General features: G+C 43.4%; 3 protein-coding genes across 4 annotated transcripts; 1 reads left to right on the top strand and 2 right to left on the bottom strand.

Moving 5' to 3' along the window:
- Positions 1 to 2,490: 2,490 nt before the first annotated feature.
- Positions 2,491 to 11,672, bottom strand: LOC120050539 (kelch-like protein 23). Its single transcript, XM_038997127.1, has 5 exons — positions 11,364 to 11,672; positions 8,164 to 8,370; positions 7,243 to 7,984; positions 6,860 to 7,012; positions 2,491 to 2,801 (listed from the first exon to the last, which is right to left on the bottom strand). The coding sequence occupies exons 1-5, from the start codon at positions 11,670 to 11,672 to the stop codon at positions 2,491 to 2,493; spliced, it is 1,722 nt and encodes a 573-aa protein (XP_038853055.1).
- Positions 11,673 to 11,903: 231 nt separating this feature from the next.
- Positions 11,904 to 14,867, bottom strand: LOC120050538 (pyridoxal phosphate phosphatase PHOSPHO2-like). Of its 2 annotated transcripts, none has more exons than XM_038997125.1 (2): positions 14,726 to 14,867; positions 11,904 to 13,830 (listed from the first exon to the last, which is right to left on the bottom strand). In XM_038997125.1, exon 2 carries the CDS (start codon positions 13,813 to 13,815, stop codon positions 13,084 to 13,086), a length of 732 nt encoding a protein of 243 aa, XP_038853053.1. In that variant the 5' UTR covers positions 13,816 to 13,830; positions 14,726 to 14,867; the 3' UTR covers positions 11,904 to 13,083. The 2 variants fall into 2 exon arrangements, with proteins under 2 accessions (XP_038853053.1, XP_038853054.1); XM_038997126.1 differs by having other exon boundaries at positions 11,904 to 13,827.
- Positions 14,868 to 16,254: 1,387 nt separating this feature from the next.
- On the top strand, positions 16,255 to 21,904 carry LOC120051473 (synapse-associated protein 1-like). Its single transcript, XM_038998353.1, has 9 exons — positions 16,255 to 16,582; positions 16,762 to 16,880; positions 17,041 to 17,107; positions 19,623 to 19,696; positions 19,857 to 19,996; positions 20,340 to 20,491; positions 20,661 to 20,722; positions 20,869 to 21,022; positions 21,308 to 21,904. Exons 1-9 carry the CDS (start codon positions 16,375 to 16,377, stop codon positions 21,433 to 21,435), a joined length of 1,104 nt encoding a protein of 367 aa, XP_038854281.1. The 5' UTR covers positions 16,255 to 16,374; the 3' UTR covers positions 21,436 to 21,904.
- Positions 21,905 to 21,956: the final 52 nt, after the last annotated feature.

The raw sequence follows: 21,956 nt of genomic DNA, 5'->3' as shown, positions 1-21,956 counted from the left end.
GGAGGTGGTACTGGGGGACAGCTGGGAGCGCTCACTGGGAGGTGGTACTGGGGGACAGCTGGGAGCGCTCACTGGGAGGTGGTAATGGGGGACAGCTGGGAGCACTCACTGAGAGGTGGTACCAGGGGACAGCTGGGAGCGCTCACTGAGAGGTGGTACTGGGGGACAGCTGGGAGCGCTCACTGGGAGGTGGTAATGGGGGACAGCTGGGAGCGCTCACTGGGAGGTGGTACTGGGGGACAGCTGGGAGCGCTCACTGGGAGGTGGTAATGGGGGACAGCTGGGAGCACTCACTGAGAGGTGGTACTGGGGGACAGCTGGGAGCGCTCACTGGGAGGTGGTACTGGGGGACAGCTGGGAGCGCTCACTGGGAGGTGGTAATGGGGGACAGCTGGGAGCACTCACTGAGAGGTGGTACTGGGGGACAGCTGGGAGCGCTCACTGAGAGGTGGTACTGGGGGACAGCTGGGAGCACTCACTGAGAGGTGGTACTGGGGGACAGCTGGGAGCGCTCACTGGGAGGTGGTACTGGGGGACAGCTGGGAGCGCTCACTGGGAGGTGGTAATGGGGGACAGCTGGGAGCACTCACTGAGAGGTGGTACTGGGGGACAGCTGGGAGCGCTCACTGAGAGGTGGTACTGGGGGACAGCTGGGAGCGCTCACTGGGAGGTGGTAATGGGGGACAGCTGGGAGCGCTCACTGAGAGGTGGTACTGGGGGACAGCTGGGAACGCTCACTGGGAGTATGAGAGGTATTTTCACACGTGCTGCTTCTCCTGTATAGTCAGGATGTCATGGTCTACTCTGTCGGGAACTCACCAGATCCATAAATGTCCCACTGGGCACAGACACCGGCTCAACGTCTAGTTTTGATTTACATTTGGTTGCGTTGTCAACTAACGTGATTTCAACGTGAATTCAACAAAAAATCTCACCCTGTCATCGGATTTAGGTTGAAACTTGGGTGAACAAAAGACTAAATTCCTTTTACATTGATGACTTTTTTGCAAATCCAGTTTTCCACGTTGGTTCAACGTCATCGCGTTACATTTTTGTTGTGGAAATGACGTGGCAACAACGTCGATTCAACCAGTTTTTACCCAGTGGAGTGGGTGTGAACAGCAATTACTTTACAGACACTATGGAAATGATGACTCGTTCAATTTAATTCTCTTTACCAAATTAGTTTGAACCTTTTACCTTCAGCAGAGTGTTTCTTCACCTGCCTGGGTTGTTCTTACCAATGTAGTTGAGGTTTTGTTCTTCAAAAGTACACACATGGTTCTGGGTTTAACAAAGAAGACACCTGTATCATGTCAGATATAGAGTTGAAATGTATTACATTTTGAATTTGCATCCCAATATTACACTTTATATACATCACAGAAGACTGAAATATAACCAAGCCGTTTGACATATAAAAACAGATTTTCTGCGCCTCCCACCCCACAAAAAAGGTTTATTAATTATAAAATTATGAAAAATCTTAATAACATTCCACCCACGAGGCCACTAGAGGTGTCACGCCCTGACCTTAGTTCCTTTGTTATGTCTCTATTTTGGTTTGGTCAGGGCGTGAGTTGGGGTGGGCATTCTATGTTTCGGTCGTTATTTTTGTTATTTCAGTGTTCATTTAATAAATATGGACACGTACCACGCTGCACCTTGGTCCTCTCCTTCCAACAGCCGTTACAAGAGGTCGATTTGGTCATTGTCCTGCAGGAAAGGCTACTGCCGGTGATTCTTTTAAAATTATATTTAAAAGATAGAAAACTATGCAAAGTTGTACATTCATTTGTATGGTATCAACTCCTCTTTTTTCCTGTTCAAATAAATAAAATAAATATTAAGAAATATTTTAGTATAAATCCCCTAGTGGTGCTTTGCAATGTGTGTCAGCTGCTGCCATTCAAAATGGCTAAATCAAGTAAAAATCCAATAAATGATTTTCACAATCAAAAGTTTTACAATACAATGTATAAAACAAACAAATCATTGTAAACAACACACCGTTAGTTATCTAATTCAGGGGTTCCTAAACTTTTTCACTCAGGCCCCCACTTCAAGCATAGGGGAACATTTCACGCCCAAAAATCTCTTAATCGGACACAATAAATATTCACGTGTCTATAGTAGGACAACAGGATGAGGTAGATCAGATGTGATCAGATGTCTGAAAAAGTCCTCTGAATGGAGCAGTAACAAAGGACACGTTCCAGGTTGTCTCAAATGCAGTCACACGATCTCACAACGCCTGGGTAAGTGGTAAACAACAGGAATACAATATATAGTTTATGAAAACTATTTTCTGAGATGTGCAGCGCAGCACAACAGCAATAAAGACCCCCACTCTGCCTCTAAACACTATAAACACACACACCCACAACTGCATTACTGACAACCTGGAACGCACCCACTCTCTTTCTCTCTCTCTCTCTCTCTCTCTCTCTCTCTCTCTCTCTCTCTCTCTCTCTCTCTCTCTCGCTCTCTCTAAACACCGTAAACACAGACACATCCATGTGACCGCGCCGCTCCAGGTAAATTCCCCACGATCTCCCAGGTGTCCTGTTCGGGGTCGTACCTCTCCACGCTCTGCAGGTAGGTGCCCTTGGAGTAGGAGTAGCCCCCGGTGACGTACAGGGACTCGTTCATGGCCACGGCGCCACACTCCATCCTCCTCTCATTGGTCCTGGCCAGCTGGCGCCACTCATCTCTGTCCGGTTCGTAACAGTCTGTGATGGTGGTCTGACCACCCACCAGGTACAGCTTGGGATGCAGTGACACCAGGCACAGGCCGTACTCTAAGGGACGGTCAAGACAGATTCATTCATGGATTTAGTTCTGATGCACAGAGGTCAAATAAATGATCTTTGCTCAAATACAGGAAGGATGACTACTACTTATGTGCATCACTTTACATGGTGTGTGTTTTGCTTCAAGAGAGTAGACATCTCTGCATTCATATTTGTGTAAAATTTGAATGCTGCACTACACCATAACTATTTGTTTTTCATAATTCCTTCAAGCCGGGGGTAAGTTAGTTATTAACAGAGTTCCTCGTGTGGTTGAGCCGCACCAGAACCTTTGGATTTTAATGCACTGTCCCATTTTCTCTCTGTAGCTCCATAGAACCAGGGCTGATATAACAGTTTATCTCTCTGTAGCTCCATAGAGCCAGGGCTGATATAACAGTTTATCTCTCTGTAGCTCTATAGAACCAGGGCTGATATAACAGAGTGTATCTCTCTGTAGCTCCATAGAGCCAGGGCTGATATAACAGAGTGTATCTCTCTGTAGCTCCATAGAACCAGGGCTGATATAACAGAGTGTATCTCTCTGTAGCTCTATAGAACCAGGGCTGATATAACAGAGTGTATCTCTCTGTAGCTCCATAGAACCAGGGCTGATATAACAGAGTGTATCTCTCTGTAGCTCTATAGAACCAGGGCTGATATAACAGAGTGTATCTCTCTGTAGCTCCATAGAGCCAGGGCTGATATAACAGTTTATCTCTCTGTAGCTCCATAGAGCCAGGGCTGATATAACAGTTTATCTCTCTGTAGCTCCATAGAGCCAGGGCTGATATAACAGTTTATCTCTCTGTAGCTCCATAGAACCAGGGCTGATATAACAGAGTGTATCTCTCTGTAGCTCTATAGAACCAGGGCTGATATAACAGAGTGTATCTCTCTGTAGCTCCATAGAGCCAGGGCTGATATAACAGTTTATCTCTCTGTAGCTCCATAGAGCCAGGGCTGATATAACAGTTTATCTCTCTGTAGCTCCATAGAGCCAGGGCTGATATAACAGTTTATCTCTCTGTAGCTCCATAGAACCAGGGCTGATATAACAGAGTGTATCTCTCTGTAGCTCTATAGAACCAGGGCTGATATAACAGAGTGTATCTCTCTGTAGCTCCATAGAGCCAGGGCTGATATAACAGTTTATCTCTCTGTAGCTCCATAGAGCCAGGGCTGATATAACAGTTTATCTCTCTGTAGCTCTATAGAACCAGGGCTGATATAACAGAGTGTATCTCTCTGTAGCTCTATAGAACCAGGGCTGATATAACAGAGTTTATCTCTCTGTAGCTCTATAGAACCAGGGCTGATATAACAGAGTGTATCTCTCTGTAGCTCTATAGAACCAGGGCTGATATAACAGAGTGTATCTCTCTGTAGCTCTATAGAACCAGGGCTGATATAACAGAGTTTATCTCTCTGTAGCTCTATAGAACCAGGGCTGATATAACAGAGTTTATCTCTCTGTAGCTCTATAGAACCAGGGCTGATATAACAGAGTGTATCTCTCTGTAGCTCTATAGAACCAGGGCTGATATAACAGAGTTTATCTCTCTGTAGCTCTATAGAACCAGGGCTGATATAACAGAGTTTATCTCTCTGTAGCTCCATAGAGCCAGGGCTGATATAACAGAGTGTATCTCTCTGTAGCTCTATAGAACCAGGGCTGATATAACAGAGTTTATCTCTCTGTAGCTCTATAGAACCAGGGCTGATATAACAGTTTATCTCTCTGTAGCTCCATAGAACCAGGGCTGATATAACAGTTTATCTCTCTGTAGCTCTATAGAACCAGGGCTGATATAACAGTTTATCTCTCTGTAGCTCTATAGAACCAGGGCTGATATAACAGTTTATCTCTCTGTAGCTCTATAGAACCAGGGCTGATATAACAGAGTTTATCTCTCTGTAGCTCTATAGAACCAGGGCTGATATAACAGTTTATCTCTCTGTAGCTCCATAGAGCCAGGGCTGATATAACAGTTTATCTCTCTGTAGCTCTATAGAACCAGGGCTGATATAACAGAGTTTATCTCTCTGTAGCTCTATAGAACCAGGGCTGATATAACAGTTTATCTCTCTGTAGCTCCATAGAGCCAGGGCTGATATAACAGTTTATCTCTCTGTAGCTCTATAGAACCAGGGCTGATATAACAGAGTTTATCTCTCTGTAGCTCCATAGAACCAGGGCTGATATAACAGTTTATCTCTCTGTAGCTCCATAGAACCAGGGCTGATATAACAGAGTTTATCTCTCTGTAGCTCCATAGAACCAGGGCTGATATAACAGTTTATCTCTCTGTAGCTCTATAGAACCAGGGCTGATATAACAGAGTTTATCTCTCTGTAGCTCCATAGAACCAGGGCTGATATAACAGTTTATCTCTCTGTAGCTCTATAGAACCAGGGCTGATATAACAGAGTTTATCTCTCTGTAGCTCTATAGAACCAGGGCTGATATAACAGTTTATCTCTCTGTAGCTCCATAGAACCAGGGCTGATATAACAGTTTATCTCTCTGTAGCTCCATAGAACCAGGGCTGATATAACAGTTTATCTCTCTGTAGCTCTATAGAACCAGGGCTGATATAACAGTTTATCTCTCTGTAGCTCTATAGAACCAGGGCTGATATAACAGTTTATCTCTCTGTAGCTCTATAGAACCAGGGCTGATATAACAGTTTATCTCTCTGTAGCTCTATAGAACCAGGGCTGATATAACAGTTTATCTCTCTGTAGCTCTATAGAACCAGGGCTGATATAACAGTTTATCTCTCTGTAGCTCCATAGAACCAGGGCTGATATAACAGTTTATCTCTCTGTAGCTCCATAGAACCAGGGCTGATATAACAGTTTATCTCTCTGTAGCTCTATAGAACCAGGGCTGATATAACAGTTTATCTCTCTGTAGCTCCATAGAACCAGGGCTGATATAACAGTTTATCTCTCTGTAGCTCCATAGAACCAGGGCTGATATAACAGTTTATCTCTCTGTAGCTCTATAGAACCAGGGCTGATATAACAGAGTTTATCTCTCTGTAGCTCTATAGAACCAGGGCTGATATAACAGTTTATCTCTCTGTAGCTCCATAGAACCAGGGCTGATATAACAGTTTATCTCTCTGTAGCTCCATAGAACCAGGGCTGATATAACAGAGTGTATCTCTCTGTAGCTCTATAGAACCAGGGCTGATATAACAGTTTATCTCTCTGTAGCTCCATAGAACCAGGGCTGATATAACAGAGTTTATCTCTCTGTAGCTCCATAGAACCAGGGCTGATATAACAGTTTATCTCTCTGTAGCTCTATAGAACCAGGGCTGATATAACAGTTTATCTCTCTGTAGCTCTATAGAACCAGGGCTGATATAACAGTTTATCTCTCTGTAGCTCCATAGAACCAGGGCTGATATAACAGTTTATCTCTCTGTAGCTCTATAGAACCAGGGCTGATATAACAGAGTTTATCTCTCTGTAGCTCCATAGAACCAGGGCTGATATAACAGTTTATCTCTCTGTAGCTCTATAGAACCAGGGCTGATATAACAGTTTATCTCTCTGTAGCTCTATAGAACCAGGGCTGATATAACAGAGTTTATCTCTCTGTAGCTCCATAGAACCAGGGCTGATATAACAGAGTTTATCTCTCTGTAGCTCTATAGAACCAGGGCTGATATAACAGAGTTTATCTCTCTGTAGCTCTATAGAACCAGGGCTGATATAACAGAGTTTATCTCTCTGTAGCTCTATAGAACCAGGGCTGATATAACAGAGTTTATCTCTCTGTAGCTCTATAGAACCAGGTCTGATATAACAGAGTTTATCTCTCTGTAGCTCTATAGAACCAGGGCTGATATAACAGAGTTTATCTCTCTGTAGCTCTATAGAACCAGGGCTGATATAACAGAGTTTATCTCTCTGTAGCTCTATAGAACCAGGGCTGATATAACAGAGTTTATCTCTCTGTAGCTCTATAGAACCAGGGATGATATAACTGAGTTTATCTCTCTGTAGCTCTATAGAACCAGGGATGATATAACCGAGTTGTGTTGTGGTACCTGGATGAGGACAGGTCGTTGTTATGCTCCATTCATTGACGTCTGCCCTGTAGGTCTGAATCTTATCATAGGTGCAGCTTCCCTTGTGACCATAGTGACCGCCTGCCACATATATTGTGTCTCTCAGAACACAGGCCGTAGCGTTCCCCACACCTGTGACAAGAGAAGGAAGGAAGGAAGGAAGGAAGGAAGGAAGGAAGGAAGGAAGGAAGGAAGGAAGGAAGGAAGGAAGGAAGGAAGGAAGGAAGGAAGGAAGGAAGGAAGGAAAGAAAGAATTGTCACAGTAAACAAATACATTCACTATATGACAAAACGTACAACAAAAAATCAACTGTCAAGTTACACAACTGTGTCATATTCCAAACCTTCATAGGCCAACCTACCTTGTACCATATTAGCTACTGAAATCCACTTCATTTTCAGGGGGTCATAGAATTCCGTTTCCCCCATGGGCGCCCCTCCTCTGTACCCTCCTATGACGTAGACACACCCATGCAGAGCCACAGAACAGTGGTAGTACCTCGCTGTCAGCATGGGCTGCCCCTGTGTCCACTTATCAGCATCACTGCTGTAAACCCACACTGTATCTAGAGCCTCTGTAGTGTCTGTCCTGTAGCCGCCGCTAATGTAGATGTTGGAGCCCAGGAGGGAAACTCCATAACTCTCCCTGGTGTGGTCTGGCATATCCTCCCCCTGCTGCCACTGGTCCGTGACCGGGTCCCAGGTCTGGACCTCAGACAGAGGGTGCCAGTGGTACCCTCCTATCACAAACATCCTGGAGGTCAGTCTCCTGCTCCTTCTGCAGTGTTCCGGAGGGCTTTTATTGATATTAAAAGCAGTCTTCAGAGCTTGGACAAATAGAGAGTGGATGTCTTCAGCGCCAGTCTCCAGACACTCTCTATGAAGCTCCAAGGCAGTCCTGAGGTACTCTTCCTTCAGGTCTAAGTGGGCGGAGTGAAGAAGCTCCTGGAAGTGTCCCCTGCGGGCAAGAGTATCGTGGGCCAGCCACCTCACCACCCCCTCCACCAGCACCGCCTCTTTCAACACCTCCGGCAGGTTCTCCTCCTGCAGGAGGCTCCTCACCTTCTCCACCCCCAGCTCCTGGAACTCCTCCTCTCTCACCACCTGAGAAAACGACACCCCCAAATCACTAAAGACATTTAATAAACACATCTATTGATTTAGTAGAATACATACCTGATTAGTTTTTATATATATATATTGAATTACATCATATTTGTTGTTTGTTTCTGTATATGTACCACGATGTAGGAATAATCCAAAACCTAAACCTGAACCTATACCTCGTGGAAGCGGCAGAGCAGGACCCTGCGTGCCTCCTTCTCCAGGGACAGACACACATGGAGCTGGGCGAAACTGAGCATGCCCAGACAGTTGTCGACGTCGAGGAGACGAACCAGGAAGTTCTCACAGGCCGTTTTCACGGCTCCGAACTGCAGCAGGTCTGCAGCCTCCAGCAGAGACTCTACATTCCACTGGGTAATGGAGGCCTGGGAGGGAGAGAGTTTAGAGTTGCGTCCCAAATAGCACCCTATTCTGCACTACTTTTGACCAGCGCCCATAGGGCCCATATTGCACTGTCTGGGAATAGGGTGCCATTTGGGATGCAGGAAATAACTTACACTATATATACAAAAGTATGTGAACACCCCTTAAAATGTGTGGATTCGGCTATTTCAGCCACACCCATTGCTGACGGGTGTACAAAATCGAGACATTGGCAGTAGAATGGCCTTACTGAAGCGCTCAGTGACTTTCAACGTGGCACTGTCATAGGATGCCACCTTTCCAACAAGTCAGTTTGTCAAATTTCTGCCCCGGTAAACTGTCAGTGCTGTTATTGTGAAGTGTAAACGTCTAGGAACAACAACGGCTGAGCCGCGAAGTGGTAAGCCACACAAGCTCACAGAACAGGACCGCTGAGGGCTGAAGCGTGTAAAAATCATCTGTCCTCGGTTGCAACACTCACTACAGATTTCCAAACTGCCTCTGGAAGCAACGTCAGCACAATAACTGTTCGTCAGGAGCTTCATGAAATGGGTTTCCATGGCAGAGCAGCCGCACACAAGCCTAAGATCACCATGCGCAATGCCAAGCGTCGGCTGGAGTGGTGTAAAGCTCGCCACCATTGGACTCTGGATCTTTGGAAATGCGTATTCTGGAGTGATGAATCACACTTCACCACCTGGCTGTCCAATGGTCGAATCTGGGTTTGGCGGATGCCAAGAGAACGCCAACTGCCCAAATGCACAGTGCCGACTGTTTGGCGGAGCAGGAATAATGGTCTGGGGCTGCTTTTCATGGGTCGGGCTAGAGACCTTAGTTCCAGTGACGGGAAATCTTAACACTACAGCACGCAATGACATTCTAGATGATTATGTGCTTCCAAGTTTTTTGGCAACAGTTTTGGTGAAGGCCCTTTCCTGTTTCATTATGACAATGCCCCCGTGCACAAAGCAAGGTCCATACAGAAATGGTTTGTCGAGATAAGTGTGGAAAACTTGACTGGCCTGCACAGAGCCCTGACCTCAACCCCATCGAACACCTTTGGGATGAATTGGAACCCCGACTGCGAGCCAGGCCTAATCGCCCAACATCAGTGCCCAACCTCACTAATGCTCTTGTGGCTGAATGGATGCAAGTCCCCGCAGCAATGTTCCAACAGAGTGGAAAGCCTTCCCAGAAGAGGGGAGGCTGTTATAGCAGCAAAGGGGATGACCAACTCCATATTAATGCCCGTGATTTAGGAATGAGATGTTGGACGAGCGGGTGTCCACATACTTTTGATCATGTAGGGTATTATATAGCTCTTTCCTGCAGTCAATGACAAAAAGTGTCCTCTTTGGCCTCGTGGGTGGAATGTTTTTCTTATGTTTCATCATTGATAAAGATTATTTTAACAGACGAAAATCCCGTCATTGTAAATAAGAATTTGTTCTTAACTGACTTGCCTACTTAAATAAAGGTTAAATAGAAATTAAAAAATACATAACATTTTTTAATATTAGGCTACTACAGTCATGGCCAAAAGTTTTGAGAACGACACAAATATTGATTTTCACAAAGTCTGCTGCCTCAGGTTGTATGATGGCAATTTGCATATACTCCAGAATGTTATGAAGAGTGATCAGACGAATTGCAATTAATTGCAAAGTCCCTCTTTGCCATGCAAATGAACTGAATCCCCCCAAAACATTTCCACTGCATTTCAGCCCTGCCACAAAAGGACCGGCTGACATCATGTCAGTGATTATCTCGTTAACACAGGTGTGAGTGTTAACAAGGACAAGGCTGGAGATCACTCTGTCATGCTGATTGAGTTCGAATAACAGACTGGAAGCTTCAAAAGGAGGGTGGTGCTTGGAATCATTGTTCTTCCTCTGTCACCCATGGTTACCTGCAAGGAAACACGTGCCGTCATCATTGCTTTGCACAAAAAGAGCTTCACAGGCAAGGATATTGCTGCCAGTAAGATTGCACCTAAATCAACCATTTATCGGATCATCAAGAACTTCAAGGAGAGCGGTTCAATTGTTGTGAAAAAGCCTTCAGGGCGTCCAAGAAAGTCCAGCAAGCGCCAGGACCGTCTCCTAAAGTTGATTCAGCTGCGGGATCGGGGCACCACCAGTACAGAGCTTGCTCAGGAATGGCAGCAGGCATTGTGCATTGTGCATCTGCATGCACAGTGAGGTGAAGACTTTTGGAGGATGGCCTGGTGTCAAGAAGGGCAGCAAAGAAGCCACTTCTCTCCAGGAAAAACATCAGGGACAGACTGATATTTTGCAAAAGGTACAGGGATTGGACTGCTGAGGACTGAGGTAAAGTCATTTTCTCTGATGAATCCCCTTTCCGATTGTTTGGGGCATCCGGAAAAAAGCTTGTCCGGAGAAGACAAGCTGAACGCTACTATCAGTCCTGTGTCATGCCAACAGTAAAGCATCCTGAGACCATTCATGTGTGGGATTGCTTCTCAGCCAAGGGAGTGGGCTCACTCATAATTTTTCCTAAGAACACAGCCATGAATAAAGAATGGTACCAACACATCCTCCGAGAGCAACTTCTCCCAACCATCCAGGAACAGTTTGGTGGCAAACAATACCTTTTCCAGCATGATGGAGCATCTTGCCATGAGGCAAAAGTGATAAGCAAGAATGGGCTGCCATCAGTCAGGATGTGGCCCAGAAGTTAATTGACAGCATGTCAGGGTGGATTGCAGAGGTCTTGAAAAAGAAGGGTCAACACTACAAATATTGACTCTTTGCATCAACTTCATGTAATTGTCAATAAAAGCCTTTGACACTTATGAAATGCTTGTAATTATACTTCAGTATTCCATAGTAACATCTGACAAAAATATCTAAAGACACTGAGGCAGCAGACATTGTGGAAATTAATATTTGTGTCATTCTCAAAACTTTTGGCCACGACTGTACATTTATATAATGGACAGTCACTCATAAATGGTCTCAGAGGTGTACCCTACCTTGGAGGTGTATACATAGTCCATCAGAGTCGTCAGCACCTCCACATCTACCCCAGGCAGTCTGATGACACTGTGGGACCGCTCTCTCATATCTGCTGTGAACATGGCTCTGAAGTAGGAACTACGGGAGCATAGAGCCACTTTATGGCAGTGGAAGACCTCCCCTGTAGAGCACTGTAGAGCTATGTCAGTGAACAAGCCTTCTGTGTAGTATTCTCTGAGGGCTTCTAGAACCTCCGTGGGATGGGTTAGGTCACAGAAATCATAGGTGTACGAGGATTCCGGCGACTCCTGTCCCTTAGATGACATTGTGTTCCTGAAACACGAGACATTAAATATCTTAATGTACCCTTTAAAAATGTATGGCATTGACTTGGCACATCCATGCATTATACATGAGTAATACAGAACATATGACGTTGGACTTCCCTGTCCCTTTACACATCTGGTTATACTGACGTTAAGACAGGCTATGGTCTGTAGAATGCAAACCGCAATGGGAATTAGTTTCAACATGACATTTAAATGAATGAAGCGTGATAGAATCAAATTGGGTTTATTGCTAAAACAGAAAACATTGCATAATGAACATTTTGCAATACTGTAAGCAGCAACACCTTGCAAAAAACGATTTACTGAGCACAGATAGTAAGCATGGATTTACAATGGATCCAGAGAGTATTGATCATGTAATCTATTAGTAGTCTTATTTAAAACACAATGTAATGCATTCACATAGGCCTACATATACTTGACAGAATACTATTCAATCTAAATAGTCCCGAGTGAAGATCATTAACACAGCTCACTGAACAATAGCCACATATCTACCTGCTCGACGTGGTTTATTATCCTGTTGTTAAAGCATTCTGTGTTTGGAGCGGGTCAAAAGGCATCACACGCCATCTGTTGTAGATCCTTATTTATACGCAATTCCCTTCTAAACCAACCAATTGAATAAACCCCGGACAGTCCTTTTAGAAAATAACGGACATTCCGCTATTTAGTTTCGTTATCTATTTATGTTGACGCGGCAGGCGCTCAGCTGTTGTGACAGAGCATCTCCGCCGCAGACAGCAGCGCCTCTGATAATCTTACCAGCCGCAAATAGCAGCGTTCGACCAATCACATTCACCGCGCCTCGTCCTACTATCAGCGTATTGACACAAACAAGGGACAGACAGAGGGGTATCTTGGGAGACAGGGAGACGGGGTCACGGTCCACGAAACCGCACTGCTGAAGCAGAAACCGTCCATTTATATCATAACACTCAGAATAGAGCCTAGTAGAGACAACAAATAATTGCACTGGTAATACACTGGACTGTTAATAATACACTGGACTGGTAATACATTTTTCACATAGATAGTGCCCTAGTAAAAGTGATGCCAATGTATTTTATTGACTGTACATCCTAGAATATATATTTGATTATAAACAGTTATAACATGTAATTTACAGGTGTGATTCGTTTTTTCCTTTTCTGTCTCCTGGGTTCTGTTTCTCTCTACATTTGCTAAAGACAAAAACAAAGATGTACATTAATTTGCATCTGAACCTGAGAAAGTGATGTGATACAGTCCCACAAATTTAAAACAGAATTTTCAAAAACTTTTCAAAACAGGACAAAGACACAATCCTTCCCTCTCAAGCATTTGGTATACTTTTTATCGTTGCAAGTACACTTATTTTAGTATGAGAAAGAGCTGTACACTATCCCTACAGGGGAACACATGCTTTCAGTTCCATCAGGATCTCTTTTCCACTTGTCCATCCTATGACTCTTGGGTTCGATGAACCCTCTCCTTGTTGTGCACTCTGTCTAGAGAGCAGCCTCTCCAAGGTGTAACCCTTTCTAGGGAACACCACATCTCCTTCCCTTAGACTGTTGGAAGGGCAAAGGTCGTTCCCTCCGTCCCCTACATAGAAAGTTCTCTGATAGTCTACCCCTCCTTTCAACTGCCCTGCTAGGAAATCAGCCAGCACTTTCCTCTTACACAGATTGACAGGGCACTGGCTACACTGGTGAGAATGGTAGCATTCTATCTCCATGTATCCACGCTTGTCAAACGTAGCCGGGTTGGTGAAGACTTGGTCGACCGCGGCTTGAACCCCAGCCACTTGCAGTATCCAGTCGATGAACACTGTGTTTGAATCTGAGATGATGATGCAGTCAATGTCGTTCTTGTTACTCACAATGAACGTCAACAGTTCAATCATTCCATCTGTAAACGGTATTGTCTCCATCACACTTCGGATTGTATCGGGGCTGATGTCCTGGTCTCCTATATAGGACATGACTCTGCCCATGTACTCTGTCCAGCGTCCCTTCTGGTAGGAGTTCTTGACCAGGTCTGGCAGGCATTGGTCCGGGATACACTGAATAACCCAGGTGTCGCTGTTGTCATCCACCAAGGTGTCGTCGAAGTCAAACACCAGCAGAGTCTTCATGATGATTCTCCTCTGCTGTAAAACAGTGGTGGAATAGGTTTGTTAGAAGAGACACGGACAGGCAGCCAGACAGAGAGAGCGAGAGAGAGAGAAAGAGAGGGGTGAGAGAGAGAGCTAGGAGAGACAGGGAGGGGCAGTGGTGTAAAGTCCTTAAGTTAAATACTTTAAAGTACTACTTAAGTCATTTTTTGGGGGTATCTGTACTTTACTATTTAAAGTTTTGGCAACATTTACATTTACTTCACTATATTCCTAAAGAAAATAATGTACTTTGTACTCCATACATTTTGCCTGACACCCAAAAGTACTCGTTACATTTTGACAGGAAATGGTCCAATTCACACTTATCAAGAGAACCTCCCTGGTCATCCCTACTGCCTCGGATCTGGCGGACTCACTAAATAATGTATATATTTTTTAATGGTGTTGTCTGCTTTGCTTAGTATAAGGAATTCGAAATGATTTATACATTTAATACTTAAGGATATTTTAGAAATTCAATTTACTTTTAATACTTAAGTATATTTTAAACCAAATAGTTTTAGACCTTTACTCAAGTGGTATTTTACTGGGTGACTTTCACTTTTAATTGAGTAATTTTCTATTAAGGTATCTTTACTTTTACTAAAGTATGACAATTGAGTACTTTTTCCACCACTGGGGAGGGGGCTGGCAGACAGACACTGAACAGAAAGTGAAAAAGGCTAGTGACCAAGCAGTATCTATCTAGCTAGCTACTGAATGACTAAGAGTGTTCTTTGGACTGACTGCTGACTAGCTAGGAACTGGCTAGCTAACGGTCAATCTATTACACACCAAGTACAGTAGCTAGCTCCTTTTACATCGTTCTAAACAGTAAACTGCTTGTCAAATAATATATTTATTCATGTGTATTCACTTCGGATCTTACCCCACACTGTTGTTACACCGTTTACACAAATGTAAATTTAGATGCGTGACATCGCCGGTTGGATCTTAAACACACACTTGAGACATGTCGCGTTCGAAACAACTGGGAACTGGGAACCATTGAGCCACAGATAGAACAATGAGACAGATATTCCACCGGATGTGTAAATGTGAAGCATCCGCTTGGCGTTTCCACTACCATATTTGGTAGTGAGTGGAAACGCCAAATTTGGTAGTGAGTGGTAGTGAGAGGAAGCCCAGTGGCCCGCAGTGGGAGAAGATGGAACTCGATGGATTTTGGCCGAGATTCTGCACATTTTCTCATCGACTAAACATTTGATCTCAATACAGTTTTCTGTTCCCAAAATTAGAATCTGTTACGAACAGAGTGGACTAAGTTTTGTGGACTTTACCCTCTGCCAAAGTTGTAAAAATCGCGTTGATTAGGAGTACGAAGGCGAATTGAGTTATTGCAGTGCACTTTACAGAGTAGGCGTTCCTTAATGGTAATATGCAACTACGTGCTAGAACGCGCCAATATAATCTCTCTAGCTCGTGCTTGGCTCTGCCTACCACCTTGCTTGTTCTGCCCACTACAGTAATTTGTTCCCGTTTGAAACGACAGGCTGTGGTCCATCTTGGTTTAATTATAAATACGATTTTATTGAGCCGCTCGGACCTCGGAAATCTCCGACGTCAGAGCATTCAAGCAGAGACATGTTTGAGGAGATGGGAAACCGTATGAACGCCCAATGTGTTCGTTGCCCATGCGTCGTCAATGGGCCGCGTGGTGCATTCTGGGTGATTCTGGGACAAGGAGAGTTCTCCTTCAAAGAGTGAATGGGAGTTAATTGGCTAGCTCAAAAACCCAACATTAGCAGGAATTTCGTCAAAAAGAAGTACAAAATGCAACTATTTTCCAAGATGTGAGATAATTAACTTGTTCTCCGTAATATCATATAGCTTTGGAATCATGATATTACGTACTTTTGAGGAAAATAGGTACGTTTCTCGACTAATACCCTGACGATTAGCCCAGCAACCTTGTGACGCAGTATGACAACGTGACCGCAATTGGTTGGCTGTCTATTCAGTGAGAATGGAATTCCTATCTCATCCTTTCTCTAATATCGCTGGTTCAAGACAACCGCGAACTCGAGAAAAAAACAAGCCCCAACCTGAAGATCACTGACTTCTTGATTTGACATCGTTTTTTCCGAGTTCCCAGTTTTGTTGAAAGCACCAATACTTCCTCATTTGTTTCGTATCACTGTCTAACTAACCAATGAAAAGGGACATCACTGTCACCTGTTGGTGTGGAATGAGAAATGGTGAAAAAAATACATTGGGACAGCTTGGAGAATTCTCTGGCAAGCGGTCCATTTTTTCTTCTTAATTAAATAACACACTGTTGTTCGAATCCAACATTTGATCTGATAGCATCTATCGTTTTGTAACAATATCGCTAACATTTCCCAGATGTAACAGCAGGCGGCAGTAATGCGCTCGTTTTGTATTTATTGTGAAAAAAAGAACAAGAATAGCACCGCTTCCTGGTGACGTAAACACAGAACCATGAAGGTACAATTATAAGCACTTAGTTTACAATCGATTTTCTATCATAGCTACACCCGAAAGACATCGGCGAAAATGTTCAAAGGGTGGGGAACGTGGCTGGGTATAGAGAACACATCGACGACAGAGGAGAGCGAAGTGGCTGACGTTGCTGTGGAGGAGAAAATTGTTCAAGACCAAAATGAAGTAAACAAACAACACGAACCTCCAGCAACAGAAGAACTGGGGCAGGAGGACGGAGACACCGTCCAACTCATCTCTCAGCAAGCTAAAGGATTCGGTGGTAAGGAAGATTATAGATGGTTTTAATTTATATTCATGTGAAAAGTGATGAACAGACTAATAATGATTTATGTAGGCCTAAGAGACAACAATACATTGTTTGCCTGCCAAAACTTGAATGACAATGCCATCTGAAGCTGAGAAAGTGATCCAGATTTTATATCCCTGTTACATATACAGGCTTAATATTCAACTTTGCCAGCAATGCCACCAAGAAGATCTCCAACTCTGTGGCAGAGACTGCACACACCATCAAGAAGAGCGTGGAAGAAGGGAACATAGATGGAATTTTTGACAAGGTGCATGGCATGCTAAACTTTCCTGAATTCTGTTTGACAAGGAGGATGTTTTAGTGTTGCTATATAACACCCTCTCTGGTGTGAGCTCAAAACCGCTGATTTCTTGAAGCGTTGAGGTTTCTGTCTTGTAACATCACATGCCTGTGTTTCTGTTTTCCAGACTATTTTGGGGGATTTCAAAAAAGAACAGGACAAATTTGTCCAAGAAAAGAAAGCTAAGAAGTCAGGTCAGTGTGGAGACATCATACCCACTTGAGATTAGCTGACCTTCCACTCCTTGTACGCTGTGTCCTCAAATCAACATTTGTCACGTGCACAGCAAGGTTATTGTTGTTTAGTGTTTTTATATTCGTTTCTATTTCTATTCATTTTCAGATTTGTATTTGACCTTCGGTTTATTTTGTTAGTTTTCAGATCCACTTGATTTGTCTTTATTTGGTTAACGTTTTATGAAAATATTTCTATTTTGGTTTTCATATTATTTTCTTTTAGTGTTAGGGACAGACAGTAGCCTTTGTGTTGTTGTTTTGTTTTGGGGGATGTCACTTCCTAACACAATAATAGGTTTAAAGGAAGACTCAGCGAGATGACGTAGATCAGTGGTTCCCAAAGTCCCGTACCCCTTCAAACATTCAACCTCCAGCTGCGTACCCCCTCTAGCACCAGGGTCAGCGCACTCTCAAATGTTGTTTTTTGCCGTCATTGTAAGCCTGCCACACACACACTATACGATACATTTATTAAACATAAGAATGGGTGTGAGTGAGTTTGTCACAACCCGGCTCGTGGGAAGTGACAAAGAGCTCTTATAGGACCAGGGCACAAATAATAATAAAAATCAATAATTTTGCTATTTATTTAACCATCTTACATATAAAACCTTATTTGTTCATCGAAATTGTGAATAACTCACCACAGGTTAATGAGAAGGGTGTGCTTGAAAGGATGCACATAACTCTGCAATGTTGGGTTGTATTGGAGAGAGTCTCAGTCTTAAATAATTTTCAACACAAAGTCTGTGTCAGTATTTAGTTTTCATGCTAGTGAGGGCCAAGAATCCACTCTCACATAGGTACGTGGTTGCAAAAGGCATAACAGCACGATTTGCCAAGGCAGGATACTCTGAGCGCAGCCCAATCCAGAAATCTGGCAGTAGCTTCTGATTTAAATTAAATTTTCACAGAACCGCTTGTTCCAATTTCGATGAGGCTCTTGTTCAGATATCGGTAAGTGGACTGGAGGCAGGGCATGAAAGGGATAACGAATCCAGTTGTTTGTGTCATCCGTTTCAGGAAAGTACCTACGTAATTGCACACCCAACTCAGGTGCTTCGGTATATCACATTTAACATTGTCCGTAAGCTTGAGTTCATTTGCACACAAAAAATCATACAATGATGGAAAGACTTGTGTGTTGTCCTTGTTAATGCAGACAGAGAAGAGCTCCAACTTCTTAATCATAGCCTCAATTTTGTCCCACACATTGAATATAATTGCAGAAAGTCCCTGTAATCCTAGATTCAGATCATTCAGGTGAGAAAAAACATCACCCAGATTGGCCAGTCGTGTGAGAAACTCGTCATCATGCAAGCGGTCAGACAAGTGAAAATTATGGTCAGTAAAGAACATTTTAACCCGTTTGGGAATGCCTGACGTAGGTCATATGTATCCAACTCATCACATGGATGGGCCGAGTGTCTGCGGGTTTTCGCTCCTCCTTTGTACTTGATTAATGAATTATGGTCACTGATTTAGTAAAAAACTCCCCTCACCTGGTTGTCTAGGTCTTAATTGAAAGGAAAAACCAAAAACCAGCAGACACTAGGCCCTCCATGGAATGAGTTTGACACCCCTGATGTAGATGCACAAAGTAAACAGTAGTAGTGGGTCAATTTCTTCCAACAACCAGGAGAGTTGAAGCGAGGTTAAACTTCTCTGCTGTTTTGGTCCCGTAGCTACCATGTAGCAGTGTGAAGCACAGATACTCTGGGTGACCGTGTGAGAGCAGTCTTGCGTCGTGCTCATTTCAGTGGCCGCGTTAGAGCGGATCACTTTTCTCAAGTCATTCTGGGAGGGAAATTGTCCGACTTGCGTCTACATGCCTTGTTGTTGGAAAACCACATTAGTGTCTGACTTTTGGCTGTCGCAGATGCACCTCCCCCGACTTCACTCCTCGACTTTCGTCTACAGTAATTTGCTTTAGCCTTACCACTCAGTATGGCTACAGCCATTTAAAGTATAATTTCAGTATAGTTTTAGTTTTTCAAACGGGTTGGCTAATTATTTTATTTCAGTTTACTAAATTGTTTTTCATGATTCGTTTTAGTTAACTATAATAAGCACAGGACACAACAGGTGTAAACAGTCAAGTGAAATGCTTACTTACAAGCTCTTTCTCAACAATGCCGTATTCAATATCAAGGTAAAGAAATAGAAACGTGTCATCCAGAATAGATTCTTAAAAGAAAAAAGAGAACAGAACCGACGTCAGGTCAGGTAACACAATAAATAAAACCCACGGGAGAATGTACTCTACAGGCCAGTACCAGCACCATATCAATGTGCAGGGATACTGGTGATACATGACACAGAGTAGAATGTTAACTAAACAGACTGGCAACCAGACTATCTTGAGATGATATACCAGTAAACATGATCATAGTTCTCAATACATACATACATACATACATACATACATACATACATGGTAGAATTAAAATGGTTTCTTGTTGTTCCCTTCCAGACACAGCTGTACCACCATGGGTTGGCTACAGTGAGGAAGAGACCATGCAGCAACAGATCCTGGCTTTGTCCGCTGTTAGTAGCATTTCTAACATTGTCTGTCCACATAGTGCACTTACAGTTTGTGATTTGATTCCATCACTTGGATCTCATCACTGTCAGAGTGCATTGTGTCGATTGTACCTTTTTCAATTTGATTTAAATTCAACACAACTTTATTGATCTGTTATTCCAGGACAGGAGGAACTTCCTGAGAGACCCACCAGCTGGAGTTCAGTTCCAGTTCGACTCTGAGCAGATGTATCCTATCGCCATGGTGATGCTGCAGGAAGATGAGCTACTGAACAGGATGCGCTTCGACCTGGTCCCCAAACAGTCAGCAGACAGCCATTACAAATCTAATGCATTACAAATCCATTATTGCACTTCAACCCCGAGTTATTTACAGATACAGATTGCAGGCATAAAGTTGGCCTGTTGGCTAATGTTGGTTGATGCCAGTCCTGTGCAATGATAAGCCTCTTAGAACCAGCCAGATTGCTGCGTTCAAGTGAAAAAGAATGGTGAGCTGTCGCTCAATCAGACTGGTTCACAAAGCTTTGACCAGCCATTGAAATTGGAAGAACTGTACACATGTGTTTCCATTCATATCAAGTTATAGATTAACCCTTAAGTATATGTGTATGTTACTTACATATTCAATGCTCTGTATGTTTAGAGTGAAGGAGGATGTGTTCTGGAGGAACTACTTCTACCGTGTGTCCCTGATAAAGCAGTCGGCCCAGCTCACTGCCCTGGCAGCACAGCAGCAGGCTGTAGACAACAGAGAGGAGCAGAAGACCATCAGCCCGGAGGGTGTCAGCCTCACAGGTACTCTATTCTGTTCTATGGTTGGTCGAAATTCAGTTTGTGTGATCCTGACAAGTCCCTACCTAAAAACACTGCATTGGTGTTATGTGCAAAGCAGAGCAATTGGTGAACTACTGTCAAGCAACAGTTTAGAGCCTAACTTCTGTTTCATGTTGTTGTTGTCATGCAGAAAATACCATCAGACCAAAAACACCTCCAGTATCCATTAGTGACATTCCCAAGAGTGGAGAGGTGAGTCAATGTTTTGTTTTTCTGAAGAAAAGTCAGTCCCTTTGAATAATTCTGTGTACGTCTATGTATAGACCACTGAAATACTGTGTAAATATCAAGTCAAATGTATGAAATGGTCTGGATTCTCTTTTAATGTTGTTAAACAGCAGGAGGAAGAGGAGAATGAGATCTCCACCAGCCCTGGGGTCTCCGAGTTTGTGAGCGATGCCTTTGACTCCTGTAACATCGACCATGAAGACCTGAGGAAAGAGATGGAACAGCTGGTGCTGGACAAGAAGGAGGACGCTGCAACTCCAGAGGGTCAGTTCTAGAACTATTAGCTCATATCTAGAGTAACAAACAATCAGCAAGAACTCCAGAGGGCTAGTTCTAGAACTATTAGCTCATATCTAGAGTAACAAACAATCAGCAAGAACTCCAGAGTTCTATTGGTTGATTTCACTGGAACCTGGAAAGGGCTTGGATTTAATATATAATGGCTCAGGTGGTAGAGCTGGATGTTGAATTGGAGGAGAGTGAATGACATGTTTAGTTCTTTTCTCTTCAGTCTGTAGCATTGTTCTCATAATGCTGTTATTTGTTCAGAGGAGACAGCGGACTGGGAGAAGGAACTCCAGGCAGAGTTACAGGAGTATGAGGTAGTGACGGAGGCAGACAACAAAGATGACAACTGGGATAAAGAGATCGAGAAGATGCTTCAGTCGGACGAGTAGAGTGATGACCGACCCATCTTGCTTCAGTCTAGTATCTCTGATATGAGAGAGAGCACCATGAAGGATCAGAAACCATGACAGTGTCTTAGTCTAGACCATAGAAATAGAATGGTATAGAAATGAAGGGAACCACTGCATACAAATCATAAACTGTTTGTTTCAGCACAGTCTAGAATGGGAACATCTATGGGGTTATTCTGATCTGGTGGTGGTCAGGTGTTGAAATACTGTATAATATACATTTTCTGTCTGTACAGTTTAGTGGCTGGCTGACATTTTAGCTGTGAACGTTTATGGGCGGGGAGGCAACTGACATATTGCATATTGTTATTTTTTCTCTATTCTGTTATTTTCTTTTTCTGGAATTCTTTCACACTTGATGTGTACATCTATCCAAATAATACTTGTTTCTGTGCTACTCAAATCCTGTCTTCAGTTTTTCCCTAATAAATATACTTCTTTCCCATTGTCTAAATGTCTTTTCTTAATGAAAAATACAGACAGATTGTTATATCTAAAGG

The sequence above is a fragment of the Salvelinus namaycush genome, chromosome 7, assembly GCF_016432855.1.
Source record: "Salvelinus namaycush isolate Seneca chromosome 7, SaNama_1.0, whole genome shotgun sequence".
Taxonomy (NCBI): domain Eukaryota; kingdom Metazoa; phylum Chordata; class Actinopteri; order Salmoniformes; family Salmonidae; genus Salvelinus; species Salvelinus namaycush.
Note: the sequence above shows the minus strand (reverse complement) of the source record. Positions and strands in the feature narration are given on the sequence as shown.